Below are 17,095 nucleotides of genomic sequence, written 5' to 3' on the forward strand. Positions count from 1 at the left end.
TCTTGATTCTTGTCCTTCTGTTTTATATATGTATGCTGTTTGCTTTAGCCATTCTCTCTTCCAAAAATTTCTCCTTGTCGGCTGTTTGTTTAAAAAATGTCTAAGTCTCTACAAGACTACTGAAAAAGATGCTTATCTATTGTCCCATTGTTCTCTGCAGTGGAGTTAATACTTCCTCTCTGACTTCTTATAGATCTTTATATATACTTTATTATATTATTGGTTAAAGTTTATTGTTTTGTATTAGTTTCCTTAGTAGCTTGATAGCTTCAAATGACTAGCACACAATGGGCACTCTAAATGCTTTTTATCAGTCCTGTTAATATATGACTCATTGGGGCATCCCATTGAATTTTATCGATAAATAATGTAAGACATCAAAAAATACTTAGTCTTCCATATACCTAGTGAATATTTAGAAAATTTTAATTGATGAAAACCCTTGTGGTCACATCTTTATTTTGTCATGTTCTATAGTACTACCATAGTGTGGACTTTGATAAAAGAAAATAATGGTGAACAGACCTAAGATGTGTAATTAATTGCTTGCTCCTGGAGATTATTTTACTTTGGTAGATTAGAGACCTTCATGAGACTCACTCCATCCAATGCTGTGCTCTTCAGATGCAGAAAAAGAGTCTAGTCACTCCTCTGGACCACAAGAGGGCACCCTGCAGCTAGCTAACCCTCCCCTTCTTCAGAACAGCGTTTTCCAAAGAGTTTGTCATTTTCAGAGGACTGATTTAAGGGTGAGTTAAGGTGCTTAAGCATAAGTATTGCCAAAGTAAACTTGTTAGTTCAGTGCATAACGTAAAATTCTGGGCCCTATGAAAATTTAAGAGAGGGAATAATTTTTTAGTTAGAACTACAGGTTCACTACAGTGCAGTTGATGCTGCTTAGGCATTATTTACCCTATGGGTGAATTTAAAAAAGCAGTCAAAAAGAGCTTTTGTTTTTTTCCCTGCTGCTTGTTTTCTTTGGTCTTTAGAAAGCAGTATAACATCTTAAAAGCAGGTTTGAGTATTTCAGCTTAGCATCTGAAAACTTGAACTTTATGATTTTTTTTAAGAGCAAGTAAAGTCAAACCCTTACCATAATTCTGTTGAGGCACCTCTGTGCCCCCGCCCCTTACTTCCCAAGTCTGCATTGCGCATATGTTTACAAGTTGGCTTTTTCCTCCTCCTTTTCTAAGTAGTATTTGTAAATCCAAAGACATCTTTGCAGTTGAAAAAAATGCCATCATCAAAGCAGTAGTTGAAAGAGTTTATTTAGTTGTTTGGGGATGGAGGAGGGATATTTGAGGTTTTTGAAAAAGAGACAAGCTGGGGGTAAATAGTATGTAATGCTATGTTAAATGACCTAAGCTTAAATCCAGGCTCTCTTAATGGAAATGTCAAATACAGAGTTAAAGTGGCTAGGTTTAGCCTGTCTACTTTTTTAGCTGATAGCAGCAGGTCAGTGCTTCTGTGACCTTCATCTAGTAAAAATGTATTTTTTAATAAGCTGTTATTCACTAATTAAGTTTTTTTCTTAACAGTTTATCAAGTAATTCTGTTACCTCTAAGAGATAGCTAAGAAGCCTACTCAGGTTTCTGCCTCTGGGTTCTCTCTCCCACAAGCCTTTCTATCTTTCCTCATCTCACAGGCAGCAGGGAACCTTCTGGGATTTCCTTCTTTGCCTGTCTCTCTCTCACCAGTCTTCTCCTCCTTTCCTGACAGGTGAGGTTTTTTGGTTTTTGTTTTATCCCAGAATTCATTCATTTTAATAAATTAAAGCAGCCTTGAGTTTCTTATTTTTATGTTTTCTGAAATTGCTTGTTTATTTTTTAATGTAACATCCTTTTTTTAATGGATTGGCCTATTCTTGACCTTTTCTTTAAAAAATAAAGTTGTCCTTATTATGTCTTAAGTTGTTATAAATCTCTAACGTACAAAGCACTGCATTCTTAGAGACCTATTTTCATTGTACTGGTTTTTGTACATCATGCCCATCATCAGAAGGGCAGTCTCTTCTCCTTCATTAAGAAATAGAAACAGATTTGTATTCATCCATTCATAAATTCATTCCTCCCTTTTTTTTTTCCATGACACATTTTCATCGAAAAACCTATCTGCATTATGTCATGTGGCTTAAAAAGAGCAAAGCTAATCCATACAGTGTTTTCAAACTATACTGCAGAGACGCATACCTATTATTTTCATATACATATACACACGCAAACTTTATAAATAAACACTAAATTCTTGTTTATTTTTTAAATAAAGGGGGGAAAAGGCCCCTACTTGAAATTATTTAGGGAACCCAGAATTTAAATCACTGAGTTAATGTGTTTTATTATGGGAGGATTTTTATAGCTTAGGATAATAAATAATGCTGCTCCTTTGTTTTCTAAAATAATATATAAAGAAAACATTTTTAAAATATTTTAATTACTTATTTTTAGAGAGAGAGGGAGAGAAACATGTCTGAGACAAACATCAGTCAGTTGCCTCTCACCCACAACTGGGGACCTGGCCCAAAACCCAGACATGTGCCCTAACTGGGAATCAAAAACCTGTGATCTTCCGGTTCCCAGGCTGGCGCTCAATCCACTGAGCCACACCAGCGAGGGCGGTACATATCTTTTTTAATGGCATAAATATTAATAACATTAATATTAACATAAATATTAATAATTAATATTCTTCTGCTTTGGCCTGTATGGCTCAGTCCATGGGAGCATTGGGCCATAAACTGAAAGGTCATGGGTACATGCCTAGGTTGGGGTTTGATCTGTTGGTCCGCAGTCAGGGCGTATGCAACAGGCAACCAATCAATGTTTTCTCTCCCACTCCCTCCCTCTGCTTCTCTAAAATCAACAACCATGTCCTTGGCTGAGGGTTTTGTTTTGTTTTTTTTTAAACCATCTTTCTCAGAGCTGTCCTAGATTGGATGTTTTATAAACACCTTAATTTAAAACACCATAATGTAGATATATAGCATTTAAAATTCTTATAATTCTTAGGATTACGTTAATTTCGTTGGTTTGTTTATTTTACATAACAAATTATAGTAGAAAAATCTGAAGTGTAAGTGCATCCCGTAGTATAATCTCTAGCAGGAGTATGTATATTTTGAGACAGTATACAAGGGTTTTGACTGATACTTTGGAGATGGAGAGAGCAAGCTATAAATGCTTCTTGAAGAAAAGAACTGATAAAATGGAGGATCATAGGGGAATGAATTTCTATGTCCAGCCAATCATTTCTGAGTTGGAAGGACAGAGGAGCGGGTTGACAAAAGAAAATACTGAGTTGCCCGGCCTTGGTTTAGAGCTTTTGTGAATTAGAGAACGAATACAAAGTGGTATGGGACGATGCGTTTTACAGATCTTCAAGATCTCTTACCCCTTGTTTTTTCTGTGATGTGCGTCCCCATTTCTACTATAGTAAAAGAGTCTCCAGGGGCAAATACCTATTTTTACAGTTCCAACCAGTGTACCACTTAATTTTTTTTTAACTGTTTTATCCTGAATTGTTGCCTTTCTCTATATTTAATCCTTTTAACTTATTCTTGGTCATCAGTAGTTTCTTTAAAAGTATTTGAACTCTGTCTAAACTGTCATAGAAAGCTGTTTCTAGAATATTAATAAAGGCCTTTGCTAGAAGTATTAATTTTATTAACTACTAAATCATTTTCCTATGTGTGATAACTTAGAAATGTTTTCAAAATTAAGAGCTATTTATAGCATAGTGCTTGGCAATAGTGGGCACACTGGATTGGTGCTTGACGTATATTTTTATCCCCCCATAGTTGTACAGTTTGTATTTTAAAGTAGTGATCTATGACTAAAGCACTACATGGAACCTTATCCCAAAGGACTTTGATAGTCTCCTTAAAGAGATTTTACAATACCTAATACTTCAGAAAATTAGTTTGTTTTAGCCATTTCTGTCTGTGATAAATGCTTCTATGAAATTGTTATTTATTTTTGATTCCTTATTTTCTTACTGATATAACATTTTTCTTCATGAAGTATGGGATAAAAGCATTTCTTTATTCTCTGACCACTTGTCATTTTCTTCCTGTGGTAGCTCATTGATACAGTATTTTTAAGGAATTAACTTGATTTTTACTGTGAATAAATGTTCGATTGTTTAAATATATTAAGTACAGTGTCTTAGTATTACTGGCTTTGTTTTTTGTTTCCATAGTTATATGAAACTTTATTGTGAGTTTTAAAAACTGAAGGAACAGAGACTGTATTTTATTGGGATCCTTGTTAGAGGAGATTATTGTTTCAAAATGTCTAAACTTTAAATACATATTTGCAACCCAGGAAGACCTGAACATAAAAGAACTTACCTTTTTTAAAATAGCAGAAGTTCATTTCCTTTAAAATTAAAAATGAACATTTAAAAAGATCTGTAGATTAGGAACATGTCCAAATTGAATTTTTCCCACGTTCTTCAGAGCAGCTTCTCCAATTTTGTAGTTGTCGTGTAGTTAATAGTACCACCATTCCCCTTGTTACCAAATTTTAAAGTTTTATCCTTTTTATCACACCCTTCCCTCTAATTGCATTCATATTTTATAGACTCTTCTAAATGTTTCTCAAATCCATTTTATTTTCTTAGTTCTTTCCGACAGTACCATTTCAGTTGTCATCTTCGCCCTGTTGTTGTATCTTCTAAACTGTTGAACTTGCCTCTAGTATATCCATTATTCTTAAAACTTACAACTTGAATTGTTTTCTAGAATACAGTGTCACTCTTCCCAGCCTCTCTTGATTCTTTTTGGCTTCAATATAACATGCAATTTTTTTGGCATGTCTTAAATGTTCCTAATAATCTGACCTAGATAGTTCTACCAGCATCATCTTTGACCTTCCTGCATCTATTCTTCTATCTTACACCCTGTCCCACACATACTGTGCATTTTCTGAAGTTGTGCCATTATTTGTGATTTACTTTGTCTTCCTCACCTTCCACTCACACTTGGAATCCCCAACACATGCAGTCTTGTCTCTCAGGCCAAATTCAGCTTTTACTGTTTATTTTATTATAGTTAGTTGATATGTTTCTGAATTCTCTGAAGATAAGATCTCCATGCCCTTAAGGAGGGAAACATAATTTAGTGTGTAGTAATAGAAGTATATACGAGTCTAATATGAGCAGTGAAAGACTGGGCTGAGAGGAATGGAGTCTGACAAATGCTTATTTAAAATGCCAAATGCACGTCTCAGAAAACCATTCTGTTCTTTTCAATAAACATATCCCCAGTCCACCTCCTGTCAGGGAAAGTGAAGAGGAAAGACCTGGATAAATATTAAAAGTGTCATTAGGAATTGACCAAGTGTACATTTTGAGTAATCAGCGAATGGTTGTATCAACACAACTTTTATGTGTTGTATATGTGCGGTATAGAATAGAGCACAGAGCTTTAAATTGTTATCTCAGAAGTATTTGAGGATCTTTTCTTTGTGTCTCTTCTGCTATCTGTAGCTGCCTGATTTGGAATTGATACGTTACTAGTATTCAGGACCTAGGAAGTGTAGTGAAGTTCACTTCCATTGAGTAAGTGAAGTAAGAATGAAAATATATTTTCCATCAAGGAAGCTAGCTGTTGGATAGGAGGTGATCCAAGGGCAGTATTTGGAAGTAAAGGAAAATTTTTATCATTGTATAGATACTTTTATTGTATTTTCTGTATTGAGTCAGAAATTTAGTAAGTCTTTTGAAAATTTTGTAAAGAAAATCTATGACATTCAACCAATACGTATTTTGAAAAATGTTGAAAATCGGGAAAAATTTGATGTTGAATTTGATTTAATGTTTAGATTAACTAGAATTATTAGAGCCAGTAAGCAGGAAGTTATTTTCTTACTGGGACAAATGAGGTATTGGTCACTATGAATTTTCATTAGCATTATAACTTGTACATATTGGTGGTAAGTTTGCTTTCCTCTATATATTAGTTCTTTGTAGTTAGAATAAAATTTAAATGTAATATTTTTCTCCTCCCAAATAGCTTTTGCCTACCAAAAAGTTTTGGGAACCTGATGATTCAACAAAAGATGGACAAAAAGGCATATTTCTTGGGGATGATGAATGGAGAGAGACTGCTTGGGGAACTTCTCGTAAGTTTTTGGTGTATGTGTGAGAATTGAAACCCTGCCTACTCCCAGACAGTAGTTGGAAAAAATTTGTGATGTTTGTGTTGATGATTTATTTCATTAATCATTATAATACACATTTTCGTATGTAAATTGACCCTTAATTAATGGCCCACTTATTTATTAGAAGTACTTGTAATCACAGTAAGATTTTGTTTTTATTTGAAGTGAAAACTCTGATTATAAAATTCTGACTTTCCATTAAAATAGAGGACACATTAACCATAGAAATTTTCAATTTTCAACTGTATTAGAAGACAGTGACTAATTTATCTAATTGTAATTCAGTCTAGCTTTATTAGATATTAGGCACACCCAGAAAGGAAGGAAACTTCCTTAGTAAGGTAGAATTCCCAGGAAGGGAGCAGTCTTTGAATACTTTGATATCCATAAATAGTGGAAAAAGACTTGGGTACAAGAAACTTTTAAGAGAAAATGAACTGGTACGTAAGCAGTATAGTTTACAGGAGTGATAGTATTTATTAAGTTAAAGGGCATAGTTATATTCTTAAAATAGTACTGTTTTTAAATGTTTCTGATTGGTAAAATTGGAGATGTACACTTGAAACTATCAACATATATTTTGCCAATAACGTCTCTCTTTTTATAACTGAGTTTAATGCATCTTGCTAAAGCTATACAAAATGATCAAAGTAACATAAAAGCAAATTTGTGGATGGTAATTATCAGCTATATATTTTGAATGTAAATTACCAGGTAGTTCCTTATTCTGCAAATCATTAAGATACATTAAAAGATTTTAATGTCCTTTGTACTTTTAAATGAAACTAAAATAATTGCCCAAAAGTTAGGAAATGCTAGAAAATTTTAGCTATTAATACTCCCTATTTTTCTTCTTTTTTAATCCTCAGGGAGGACATGCTTATTCATTTTAAGGGGGGGAAGGGCGGGAGAGAAACATTGATGCAAGAGAGAAACATGAATTACTGTATTTTGCTGTGTATATTGCGCACCCATGTTTTTGGCCCAAACTTTTAGGGGGAAAAAATCTTCCATTTTAATTTTTTAATTCAATTTTTTATTTTATTTGTATTTAGATACTTGTTTTTTGTATTCTAAAGTAATTTTTCGCATTTATTTTTAAACATGTTATGGTACAAGAAATTTTATATAACAAATAATTACAAAATACAAGAACAGATACAAGGTATTTCAGGTACTACCCATTATAATATGCATCCTTATTTTCCCCTCAAAAATTTGGACAAAAAAAGTGCACGTTATACGTGACAAAATATGGTAATTGTCTTTGGTACTATCCCCAGCCAGGATGAACTCACAACCTGTGCATGTACCCTAAATAAGAATTGAACCTGTGACCTTTCAGTTTATAGGACAATGCTCCAACTAACAGAGCCACACAGACCCGGACCTCTTATTTTTGTTGTTTGAATTTTAGTTCCAAGTGTACAGTATTGAGGCTAGGCAATCATACACTTTACAAAGTGATCCCCCCAATATTTCAAAAAACCTGGCTGGCACTATACATAATTATTACAGTATTATTGGCTGTATTCCCTATGCTGTACTCTAATCCTAGGACGATTTTTGCGACTAACAATTTGTAGTTCTTCATCCCTTCACCTTTTTCACCCAGCTCCTCAACCCCCTCCTCTCTGGCTACAATCAGTCTGTTCTGTGGCAATTAATACTCTTTACATTTAAAATTGAGAAAAGTTGAAAGCTTTGATAACTACTAATTGAGACTAAAATTTCCTTAAAATAATGGGAATTTCCTTTGAGTTCAACCAGTATGGTAATGTATTCTGAAACAAATAAATGAGATAGGATCCTTGCCCCCAAGGAATTTTTTTTCCTGGATTTTAATCATCATTTATTAGATTAGACTTTTAAAATTTTCAGCTATTTGTCCTGGGATGCATTTTTCCCACAAAAGGCACTTACTTTGTTAAAAGTCACATGCTTGAAAACTTGGTCGATAGGCATGCTTTACCTTTTTGTTTTGGGGGTTAAATGATAAATTATTTACCAGAACCAAGAATTTGTTAAATCATTTGAAAGCAAAACATCTTGAGCACAACATGTATTCCCTGTGTTTTTTTTTAATGTTTAATTTATTATTTTAGTTAATTCCTTACACCACTCTCCCTCTCAACTTTTATGTATGAATAAAATTTTGAAGATGAATATTAGTTTTTACTAGGAGATATGAGAAATGAATGGAATTACTTTATTTACTAAACACTGAATGCCAAGCATGATATGAATAACACATTCCTGTTTTAAAGGAATTGTTGTTCTAAGAAAAACTAATTTCCATTATTACAGGAAACTATCATAAACATATTTTCCGCTAAATACGGAACTGAAGTTCTGCTAAACTGAACTTCCTGTGATTGTTAATTTCATTTTGTTCTGGCTCCTCCAGGTATTTTAACATGCTTGTTTCTCTTAATTGAAATGCTGGTTCCACTCTCAACCTCATCAGTTTTATTTTGTTGGTTTTTTTTGCCCCCTCTCACTTAACTTTTGCCCTTCCCTTAGGGATTCACTCTTAAGACTGGGAGGGATTGATACCCTTTGTTCTTTTTTTTTTTTTTTTTTAAATACTTTTTATCCAAGGACATGCTTATTGATTTTAGAGAGAGGGAAAGAAATGGATTGGTTGCTCCCAGCATGCTCCCCAACTCGCCAAACCAGCAACGAAGGCATGTGTCCTGACCGGGAATCCAACTTACAACCTTAGGGTTTACAGGAGGATGTTCCAGCCAGCTGAGCCACACTGGCTAGGGCTGTTTTATTCTTAAAATATACTGGATTGTTTTTATTGAAGCACTTTTAACTCTATTATAACTGCCTTCTATTAAACCTATAATCTTTGAGGGAAGGGACTATCTTGTTTGTTCTTGCATACAAGATACAGTAAATCAGTATTTGAACTGGGTGAGTAAATGGGTGAATGAGCAAATAAAAAATAATAATGACTAATCTCATGGATAAAGATACTGAAATAGGAACATTTAAATATTGTTTAATAAAAGTAGCAATCATTTAAAAATTATTATAGTTATTAAAACTATGACAGTACCTCTATGATAAAGTTCAGCCCTTTGAGGACTAGACCTAATACTGAGTATTGAACATGTTCACAAAAAAGTCAGAGGTAACTGACAGCCTATTGGTTCCTTAAAGAATTTTTTTTTTTTCTGGCAAATCTATGTGAATGTTGTCTGAAATGTTTTATTATATTTGTATTCCATTTATATTCAGATCTTTGGTATTGCCTTTTGTCACAGAAATATGTAGAAAAGGCACTTGTGCCAGATGAATAATTTTTTGTTAAACAAGTAAAACAGAAGGCTTTTAAGCTACAATAGAAGGGATATTTTAAAATATTCTTTAAGTGATACTCAGTTTTTACACCAAGAATAGAAAATTCTGCGTTGTTACTCATTTTTTCAAACTTAGATGTTTGTGTTTATAGCAATACAGCATGTGTTCTGCACCTGCTCAGTACATAACTGTGAGCTTTAGAGGGGCCTCTGCCAGTTTAGGAGGAGTTATCTTTATTCTAGAAATGATCTCTGAAGGTTTTTGTTTTGCAATGTTAGGAATAACCAAAGGAACTTCTCACAGTTGACATACAATATTATATGAGTTTCAGGTATAAAACATGGTGATTAGACATTTATATAACTTACAAAGTGATCACTCCAGTAAACCTAGTACCCACCTGACACCATATGTACTTAGTACATTATTATCGACTGTATTCCCTGTGCTGTACTTTTTACATCCCTGTGACTACTTTTGTAACTGGCAGTTTGTACATCTTAATATTTATACCCTTTCTACCCATTTCCCCATGCCCCCTCCCATCTGGCAACCATCAATTTGAAGAACCTTAATTTTTTTTTTTTATCCTCCCTCAAAGACATGTATTGATTTTTAGAGAGAGAGGAAGGGAGGGAAAGAGAAGTAGTGATGTAAGAGAGAAACATCAATTGGTTGCCTCCTGTATGTACCCTGAAATGGGATCTAACCTGCAATTGTGGAATGTGCCTTGACCCCAGGCACTGAACCTGCAACCTTTTGGTATACGGGACAGCGCTCTTGACTATCCGAGCCACCCGACCAGTGCTGAAGAACCTTAATTTTTCAATAAGATGTTTATGGGCCACAGAGCCTTTCAGATTAATGCTTCTTCATTGACCTTTTTGGTTGACATATTTAAAAAAAAGAAACAAAACAAAAACTTCACATAGTCTTTTACCTTTTCTTTACCAAATGGCTGTTTAAATATGGATAATCAAGGCATGAGCCCAGGCCAGTGAGTCTCAACAGAATAAAGAACTTTTTATAAAGATTATAATATTCAAAATAAAACAATATACTTTTTTTTTTACTTTAGTATATTGTATAAGTGACATTTGGTTAAAAGTGCAAATGTATAATTACATTCTTTCTCCCAAACAGACCATTCAATGTCCCAGCCTATTATGGTACAGAGAAGATCTGGACAGGGTTTTCATGGAAACAGTGAAGTAAATGCAATACTGTCTCCGCGATCAGAAAGTGGAGGCCTTGGCGTGAGCATGGTAGAATATGTGCTAAGTTCTTCTCCTGCTGATAAATTGGATTCTCGATTTAGGAAGGGAACTTTTGTAAGTATTTTGAATGAAGAAATATTTAATAATTGCTCAGTGATTATTTGGTGGTCTTTAAATCCGTTTATTTTTCTGGCCCTTCTTAGAGCTAAAGGAAATTTAGCTAATAGTAGCTAATAGTGCTTTTATCATCTTCTCTTTGCAACTTCTTGAAATGAGTGGAACAGTAGAACCACTAAGAATATGTATGTTAACCATGTTAACAAAAATCAAACTATATTAATTACAGTACACGGTTTACAAGATGAAAATTGCTTATTTGTGGTAGTGCTTAATCTGAAAGTAACTAAACAAAACCATATATGCATTAAGTAGAATTTTAATCTCGTTTGTGGTGTTACTGCCTTTCCAGCACCGCTATAGTTAAGGTTGCCTTAGCCCTTCTGTTATAAATCACCAGTTTGTACCCAGTTTTTTGGCCTCAGATAAATTAGTTGATGCAAAATTAAAATAAGATTCAATGTTTTTATTGTTTACAGGCACCATAGTATAGTTTTATGTCACCTTATGGTGCCCTTTTTTGTGTGTTCTATTACATATTCAGAATCAAACAGATTCTTTTTCCTCAGGGCACTAGAGATGCTGAAACAGATGGACCTGAGAAAGGAGATCAAAAAGGCAAGGCTTCTCCATTTGAGGAGGACCAAAACAGAGATCTTAAACAAGGAGATGATGATGATTCTAAAATAAATGGCAGAGGTTTGCCAAATGGAATGGATGCCGATTGCAAAGATTTTAAGTAAGATTTTAACTTTCTCAAGAAGAAAAGCATGTCTCTTTAGGGATTGTTACTACTAGCTGATGTGACCGATGTAGACATTTTTTCAATTCTGGTTTATTTTATTTCCCTTTGTACCTTGTGTTAATTTGGAGAAAGATTAATTTTTTATACAAAATACTAGTTAATGAGCCATTGTTTTTAAAAAATAATTCCTCAAAACATCCTCAAATAATGCATTCCATTGAAGGAATAATGTTAGAAGCTGCTGTTACTTTCCTGCTCATATGGTAGTCTATCAGTTTTAACTTTTTCTTCCCTGCTAAAATCTAGTGAATTTTAGATTTAATCTGTGATTTTTCCTGGAAGACTTCTTGGGGTTGCTCTTGAGCACCTTTCTGTTGAGTTTCCTCTTTTTTTCCCCTGTTTTGTATCTTCTACCCCCTTTCCCCCATTTAACCCTTAATCTTGGGAATGAGGAAACATAATTAGCTCTTATGATTTGTGGCCTTTATATGAGTTTGTGCTAATACTTACTGTTCCTGAAATTGGGAGGTGGGGAACATATTAGAGACTTCAAAAAGTTAGCTTTAACCTCAGAATTGTGTTAATTGTAGCTATTTAGTTTTCTCTTTAAGGTATTTTCTTCTAGCCTTTGGTCTTAGATTAAGAAGTGCACCTTTGTCTAAATATTATGGAGTTGTTTCTTCATGCTGATATCCTATACTTTATACTTTAGTAGTCAGATGCTTTGGGGCCTGTACCTGAAAATGAGCCATTTCTTTGACATTTTGTGAACCATGGAATCTCAATTAACTGAATGTAGGTACATGTGGGGGGTACGCTTTTACATTCATTGCCTTTAGTTATCAAAAGCAGAGTAACAGTGGCTCTTAAAAAGTGTGATTTATATTTGTTCTAAGTGCAAAAAAGCATCCAAAACCAATAAACCTCTTTTGACAAGAAGTAAAATTCTAGTCAATTTGTTTCAGAACCTTATCTTGATTTTGCCCTTCTGCTGTTACCTAATCTAAGTTGTGGTCCAGGGCGTGCAGTTAAAACTGAGTTGATTAGAGACCCTTAGAAGTATCCATTTATAATTGAAGTGTTAATACACCATTAACTATAGCAAGAAAAGAGCACCACTGGTAGCACAGTGACTTTTTCTGTTGTATCCTGTACTTTTTGCTGCATTGTAGTTGTGTCGTGTGGAAGGTTATATTTTTCCATAATAATATGAACTTAATACTTACTAGCATTTTAATTTTATTCTGTTAAGTTTGGAGTATGTATTTAAATTATTTATGAATTTAAAAAAGATTTTATTTCTCTATTTTAGAGAAGGGAAGGGAGGAAGAAAAAGAGGGAGACATCAGTGTGTGGTTGTCTCGTGCCTCCTACTGGGGCCCTGGCCTGCAACCCATGCATGTGCCCTGACTGGGAATGGTTCCAACGACCTTTTGGTTCGCATGCTGGCACTCAGTCCACTGAGCCACACCAGCCAGGGCTTGTTTATGAATTATTTTTGATACAGTATTGTACTTGATAGTGTAAAAACATTTTAAACTAATAGATGTGGCCATATGGTCACTATGCTTCATATTGTTAATACGTACATTAACTGATCAGTCATCAGTATATTCATTACAGGAGTAGAACTGAAATAAATGAAAGAACTATAGTAGGCTCTTTTTTTTTAATTAGCTGATTTTAGCATTCTTTCTGTTTTATTTTCCCCCATATACTCTGAATGTTAAACAAACCTTTGGAATATTCACGTGAAAAATTAGGTATGGTTTAAGGGGACAGGCGGTTGAAATTTTTTCTAATGTATGGACAATGGTTGATTTTTAAATAAAATGTGTAAGTTTACCTAAATATCTGAGAAGTAATTCTTAAATTCTGTAATTGTGTTGTAAAATGTTCTGTGTTAGCAAATTTATCCCAATGTAAAGTACCTGAAGGTGAGGGCAGAGTTACATAGACATAACAAGTAGCATTGAAAGCCAAGGAAAATAGTTAAATGCCATTTATTTAATGCACTTTTATGTGAACATGCTGTGTACTCATGGTTCCTCAAAAATTTATTTTTTGCGAAGGAAAGCTCTTATATAAAATATTTCTGTAGAAGAAAACTGTGTGTATAAAGTGAGGATTGATTATGTCTAGAAATAAAGTAAAAATGAAGTTTAGACTATGAGAAATTTTGATTTTTTTAAAAAGTCATTGCTTAAAATTTAGTCCAGTGCTCGCTTCGGCAGCACATATACTAAAATTGGAACGATACAGAGAAGATTAGCATGGCCCCCTGCGCAAGGATGACACGCAAATTCGTGAAGCGTTCCATCTTAAAAAAAGAAAAAAAGAAAAAATTCAGTCCAGTGGTAATTCATTTTTTTTTTTTTAAAGTTAAGGAGGGTACTCAGTAGGAAAATATTTTTGATAACTATTACACACTTTCATTTCTTTCTGATTTAATTTAAACTGAAACAATTCGGTATTATGAAGACGGATAATATCATACGGGGTTTTCACAAATAGGGTTTTTGTTGTTGTCCCTGTTAGTTGGAACCACAAGGTCATTTCTTTAGTCTCTTCAATAAGGAAACAAGCATGGAAGATGAAATGATTTGCTCAAAATCATATTCAGAGTTAGGAGTCAGCCTTTTGTCTTAGTTCAGCTCCCGTTTTCTCTTGTATTCTACATTCTATACCCTTAAGTCAGGAAGGCCATAATGATCTTTTGTGGCTGGTTTTTTTCTGATACATTAGTAAGCAGGCTATGGCAAAATTATGTGTTGCTGGTGGGAAGGGCAGGAGTATGGTGGGTGGGTATCACTATTGAGCTTTCCCATATTTGTCACTTAGAGTTTGCGGTTTATACCTACTATTCATTTTTGTCTATGATTTGAGAAAAAAACTTTGAAGTAGTCTAATCTTAAGTTGTGGTATCGACTAATTTTCTTAGCTATAAAATTAAGTTACATCTTTATGCTGTTCAAATTGGGGAGAATATTCATTGATAATTTTTAAAAAGGAAACCATGTCAATTCTTAAGAATTTAGATTAGACAGAAAAAAAATTAGAAAGTGAAATGGTTAGTGACCTGGGGTGCCTAATTTGCTCTCTATTTTACAGCCATTTATTTTTTCTGATTTTCCTCTTTTCCCATTTCAACTTTTGATTTGATAGTTTTACTTATAAAACCTTTTTGTTTTCTTTATACAGTCGTACTCCTGGAAGTCGTCAAGCCTCTCCAACTGAAGTAGTTGAGCGCCTCGGCCCCAGTACTAATCCCCCAGAAGGACTGGGGCCTCTTCCTAATCCTACAGTTAATAAACCACTTGTTGAAGAATTTTCAAATCCTGAAACTCAGAATCTGGATGCCATGGAACAAGTTGGTCTGGATTCCTTACAGTTTGACTATCCTGGTAATCAGGTACCAATGGACTCTTCAGGAGCTACTGTAGGCCTTTTTGACTACAATTCCCAGCAGCAGGTAAAACATTCCCCTCCTTTAAAGAAGCTCCTCTTAAGTGTGGTGGGGTAGCCTGGAGTACTACGAGGCATTGCTAAGGAGTGTTCTTGAACACATGGTGTTTTATTGAGTAAAATGTTCTTGTAGTTGAGAAGGTGATTCAAATAAGTTTGAAGATACTCTATGTTCAGTTTCCTAAATAGAAATGTAATGCTTTGACACTAACCTTTGTATTAAATATTTTCCCTAATAGCTCTTTCAAAGGACTAATGCATTAACAGTTCAGCAGTTAACTGCAGCTCAGCAGCAGCAATATGCATTAGCCGCAGCTCAGCAGCCACATATAGGTGAGTGTAAGCTAGCATTTTGATTACCCTATTAGAAAATTCTGTGTTGAAGTGTTTAGATGTTTTACTTTTCTTTGGAATGGTGTTATTTCATTACTTTTTTTAAACATCTCATTGAGATCAAAGATTAATAGATTACATGGCAGGAGTGAGGATTTAGTGGGGAAGAATTGTTTCTGAGTATTATTTGTATCCTTGGTTAAATAAAAATCTATAACTCAGTGAAAGCTTTCAGCACATAAGTTTTTTTCCACAGTGTGAAGTAGAGACAGTCAGACACTTGGAAATTCAAATGTAATTATTTGTGTACATTATCAAGTCAGAATGTTTGTTTTTGAAATGGTTTAAAAATAGAAATCCCCCAAAAATGTTCAAAAATACTTTTTTCCTTCATTAAGGTCATCGACCTTTAGTCTTTAATGTGAATTATTACAGTGATACATTTGTTAACTGCTAGAGGTCAGTATGTGTTGTCTGTATTGGGGTTTTTAAGTTGCAAAGAGAATACCAAAGGTTTCCCAGCTATACCTTACATAATTATAACATAGTACCTAAACCAGGAATATGACATTGATAAATGCGCGTTGTATAGTTTCACATTATTTTATCACATGTGTAGATTCACGTAACCATTTTTATGCACATCTGATATTGGCTAACCTTGATTTATTTCCTAGTTCTAAAAGTTGTGATACTCTTGACATCAGAATCTCTGGAATGGGGATATGCTGAGTTGGTTCTCTTCCCTTAACTTGGTGGTGGTCTCCAAGAGGCTTCATAGGTCTCAAATTTTATTTTTGTTTTTAATCAAAGATAACCACACATTTCTAGATGACTTCTAACAGCAGCATGAGTGCTGGGCTCATTTCTTTTCTCTTTTCCCCCAGCTTCCTTTATCCCTGTATTTAGCCATTTCCTTTCTTTCTTAGAAATGTACTGACTTTTGTCTGTTCATGGGCCAGCACACTTTCTATTTCCTGAGGCTTTATGGTATATGTTTTAATATGTGACAAGCTAGTACAGCCATTACTCTTTGGAGTTTTAAATTTTCTGTTCCTGCTTATAGGCTTAGAATTCACTTATTTTACTTCCAGAAGATTGGGTTAAAATTTTACTTTTTTAAGATTGATTTATTTTTAGAGAGGGGGGGAGGGGAGAGGAAACTGAGAGCGAGAGAAACAGGCTGCCTTTTGCATATCCCCAGCCGGGGACCTGGCCTGCAGCCTAGGCAGGTGCCCTGTTCAGAAATTGAACCAGTGACCTTTTGGTTTGAGGGATGATACCCAACCCACTGAGCGACACAACTCAGGGCTCAGGTTAAAACTGTAAATTAACTTAGGGCAAAATCAACATCTTTATGACATTAAGTATTCTTATCCAGAACATATGTAAATTTACACTTGTTCACGTCTGCTTTTATGTTATTTATGAGTGCTTTAAAATTTTTCTTATGTAGGTTTGCATATTTCTTGATAAGTTTTTACATATTTCATCTTTTGCTATCATTTTAAATGGCCTTCTATTTTTTATTATCTTTAAATTGGTTTCTGTGAAACCTCTGAATTAGTAGTATATAGTAAATTTTATGAGTGATATCTTCTAATTGAATTATTCTTGTGTAGAACTTCATTTTACCTCTCCTGACTAACAACTGTTTAAAAGTTTGATGTTTTATTTTGGCGAGAGTGTGGGTAGATTCTCATACTCTTGGCAGGAGTATAAATTGATACAACTTTTCTGGATGACA

At 34.2% G+C, this 17,095-nt stretch overlaps 1 protein-coding gene and 1 non-coding gene across 9 annotated transcripts in view; both read left to right on the forward strand.

The window, feature by feature from the left end:
* PUM2 (pumilio RNA binding family member 2) overlaps positions 1-17,095 on the forward strand; it is an 87,837-nt gene that overhangs the window by 22,675 nt on the left and 48,067 nt on the right. For 6 of the 8 annotated variants that reach the window (XM_054569255.1, XM_054569246.1, XM_054569264.1 and 3 more), the window contains 5 exons: positions 6,012-6,120; positions 10,615-10,802; positions 11,375-11,544; positions 14,752-15,022; positions 15,255-15,348. In XM_054569255.1, the coding sequence (XP_054425230.1) occupies positions 6,012-6,120; positions 10,615-10,802; positions 11,375-11,544; positions 14,752-15,022; positions 15,255-15,348 (832 nt within the window). Of the gene's footprint in view, positions 1-634; positions 750-1,652; positions 1,721-6,011; positions 6,121-10,614; positions 10,803-11,374; positions 11,545-14,751; positions 15,023-15,254; positions 15,349-17,095 lie in introns of those variants that run through there. The other 2 variants (XM_054569308.1, XM_054569273.1) reach the window with 2 other exon arrangements.
* LOC129068060 (U6 spliceosomal RNA) lies at positions 13,769-13,876 on the forward strand. The gene has a single exon (XR_008528877.1). It is a non-coding gene; the product is annotated as a U6 spliceosomal RNA (small nuclear RNA).

The sequence above is a fragment of the Pteronotus mesoamericanus genome, unplaced genomic scaffold (genome assembly GCF_021234165.1).
Source record: "Pteronotus mesoamericanus isolate MK-2021 breed Mesoamerican mustached bat unplaced genomic scaffold, CSHL_Meso_final contig_101, whole genome shotgun sequence".
Classification (NCBI taxonomy): Eukaryota; Metazoa; Chordata; class Mammalia; order Chiroptera; family Mormoopidae; genus Pteronotus; species Pteronotus mesoamericanus.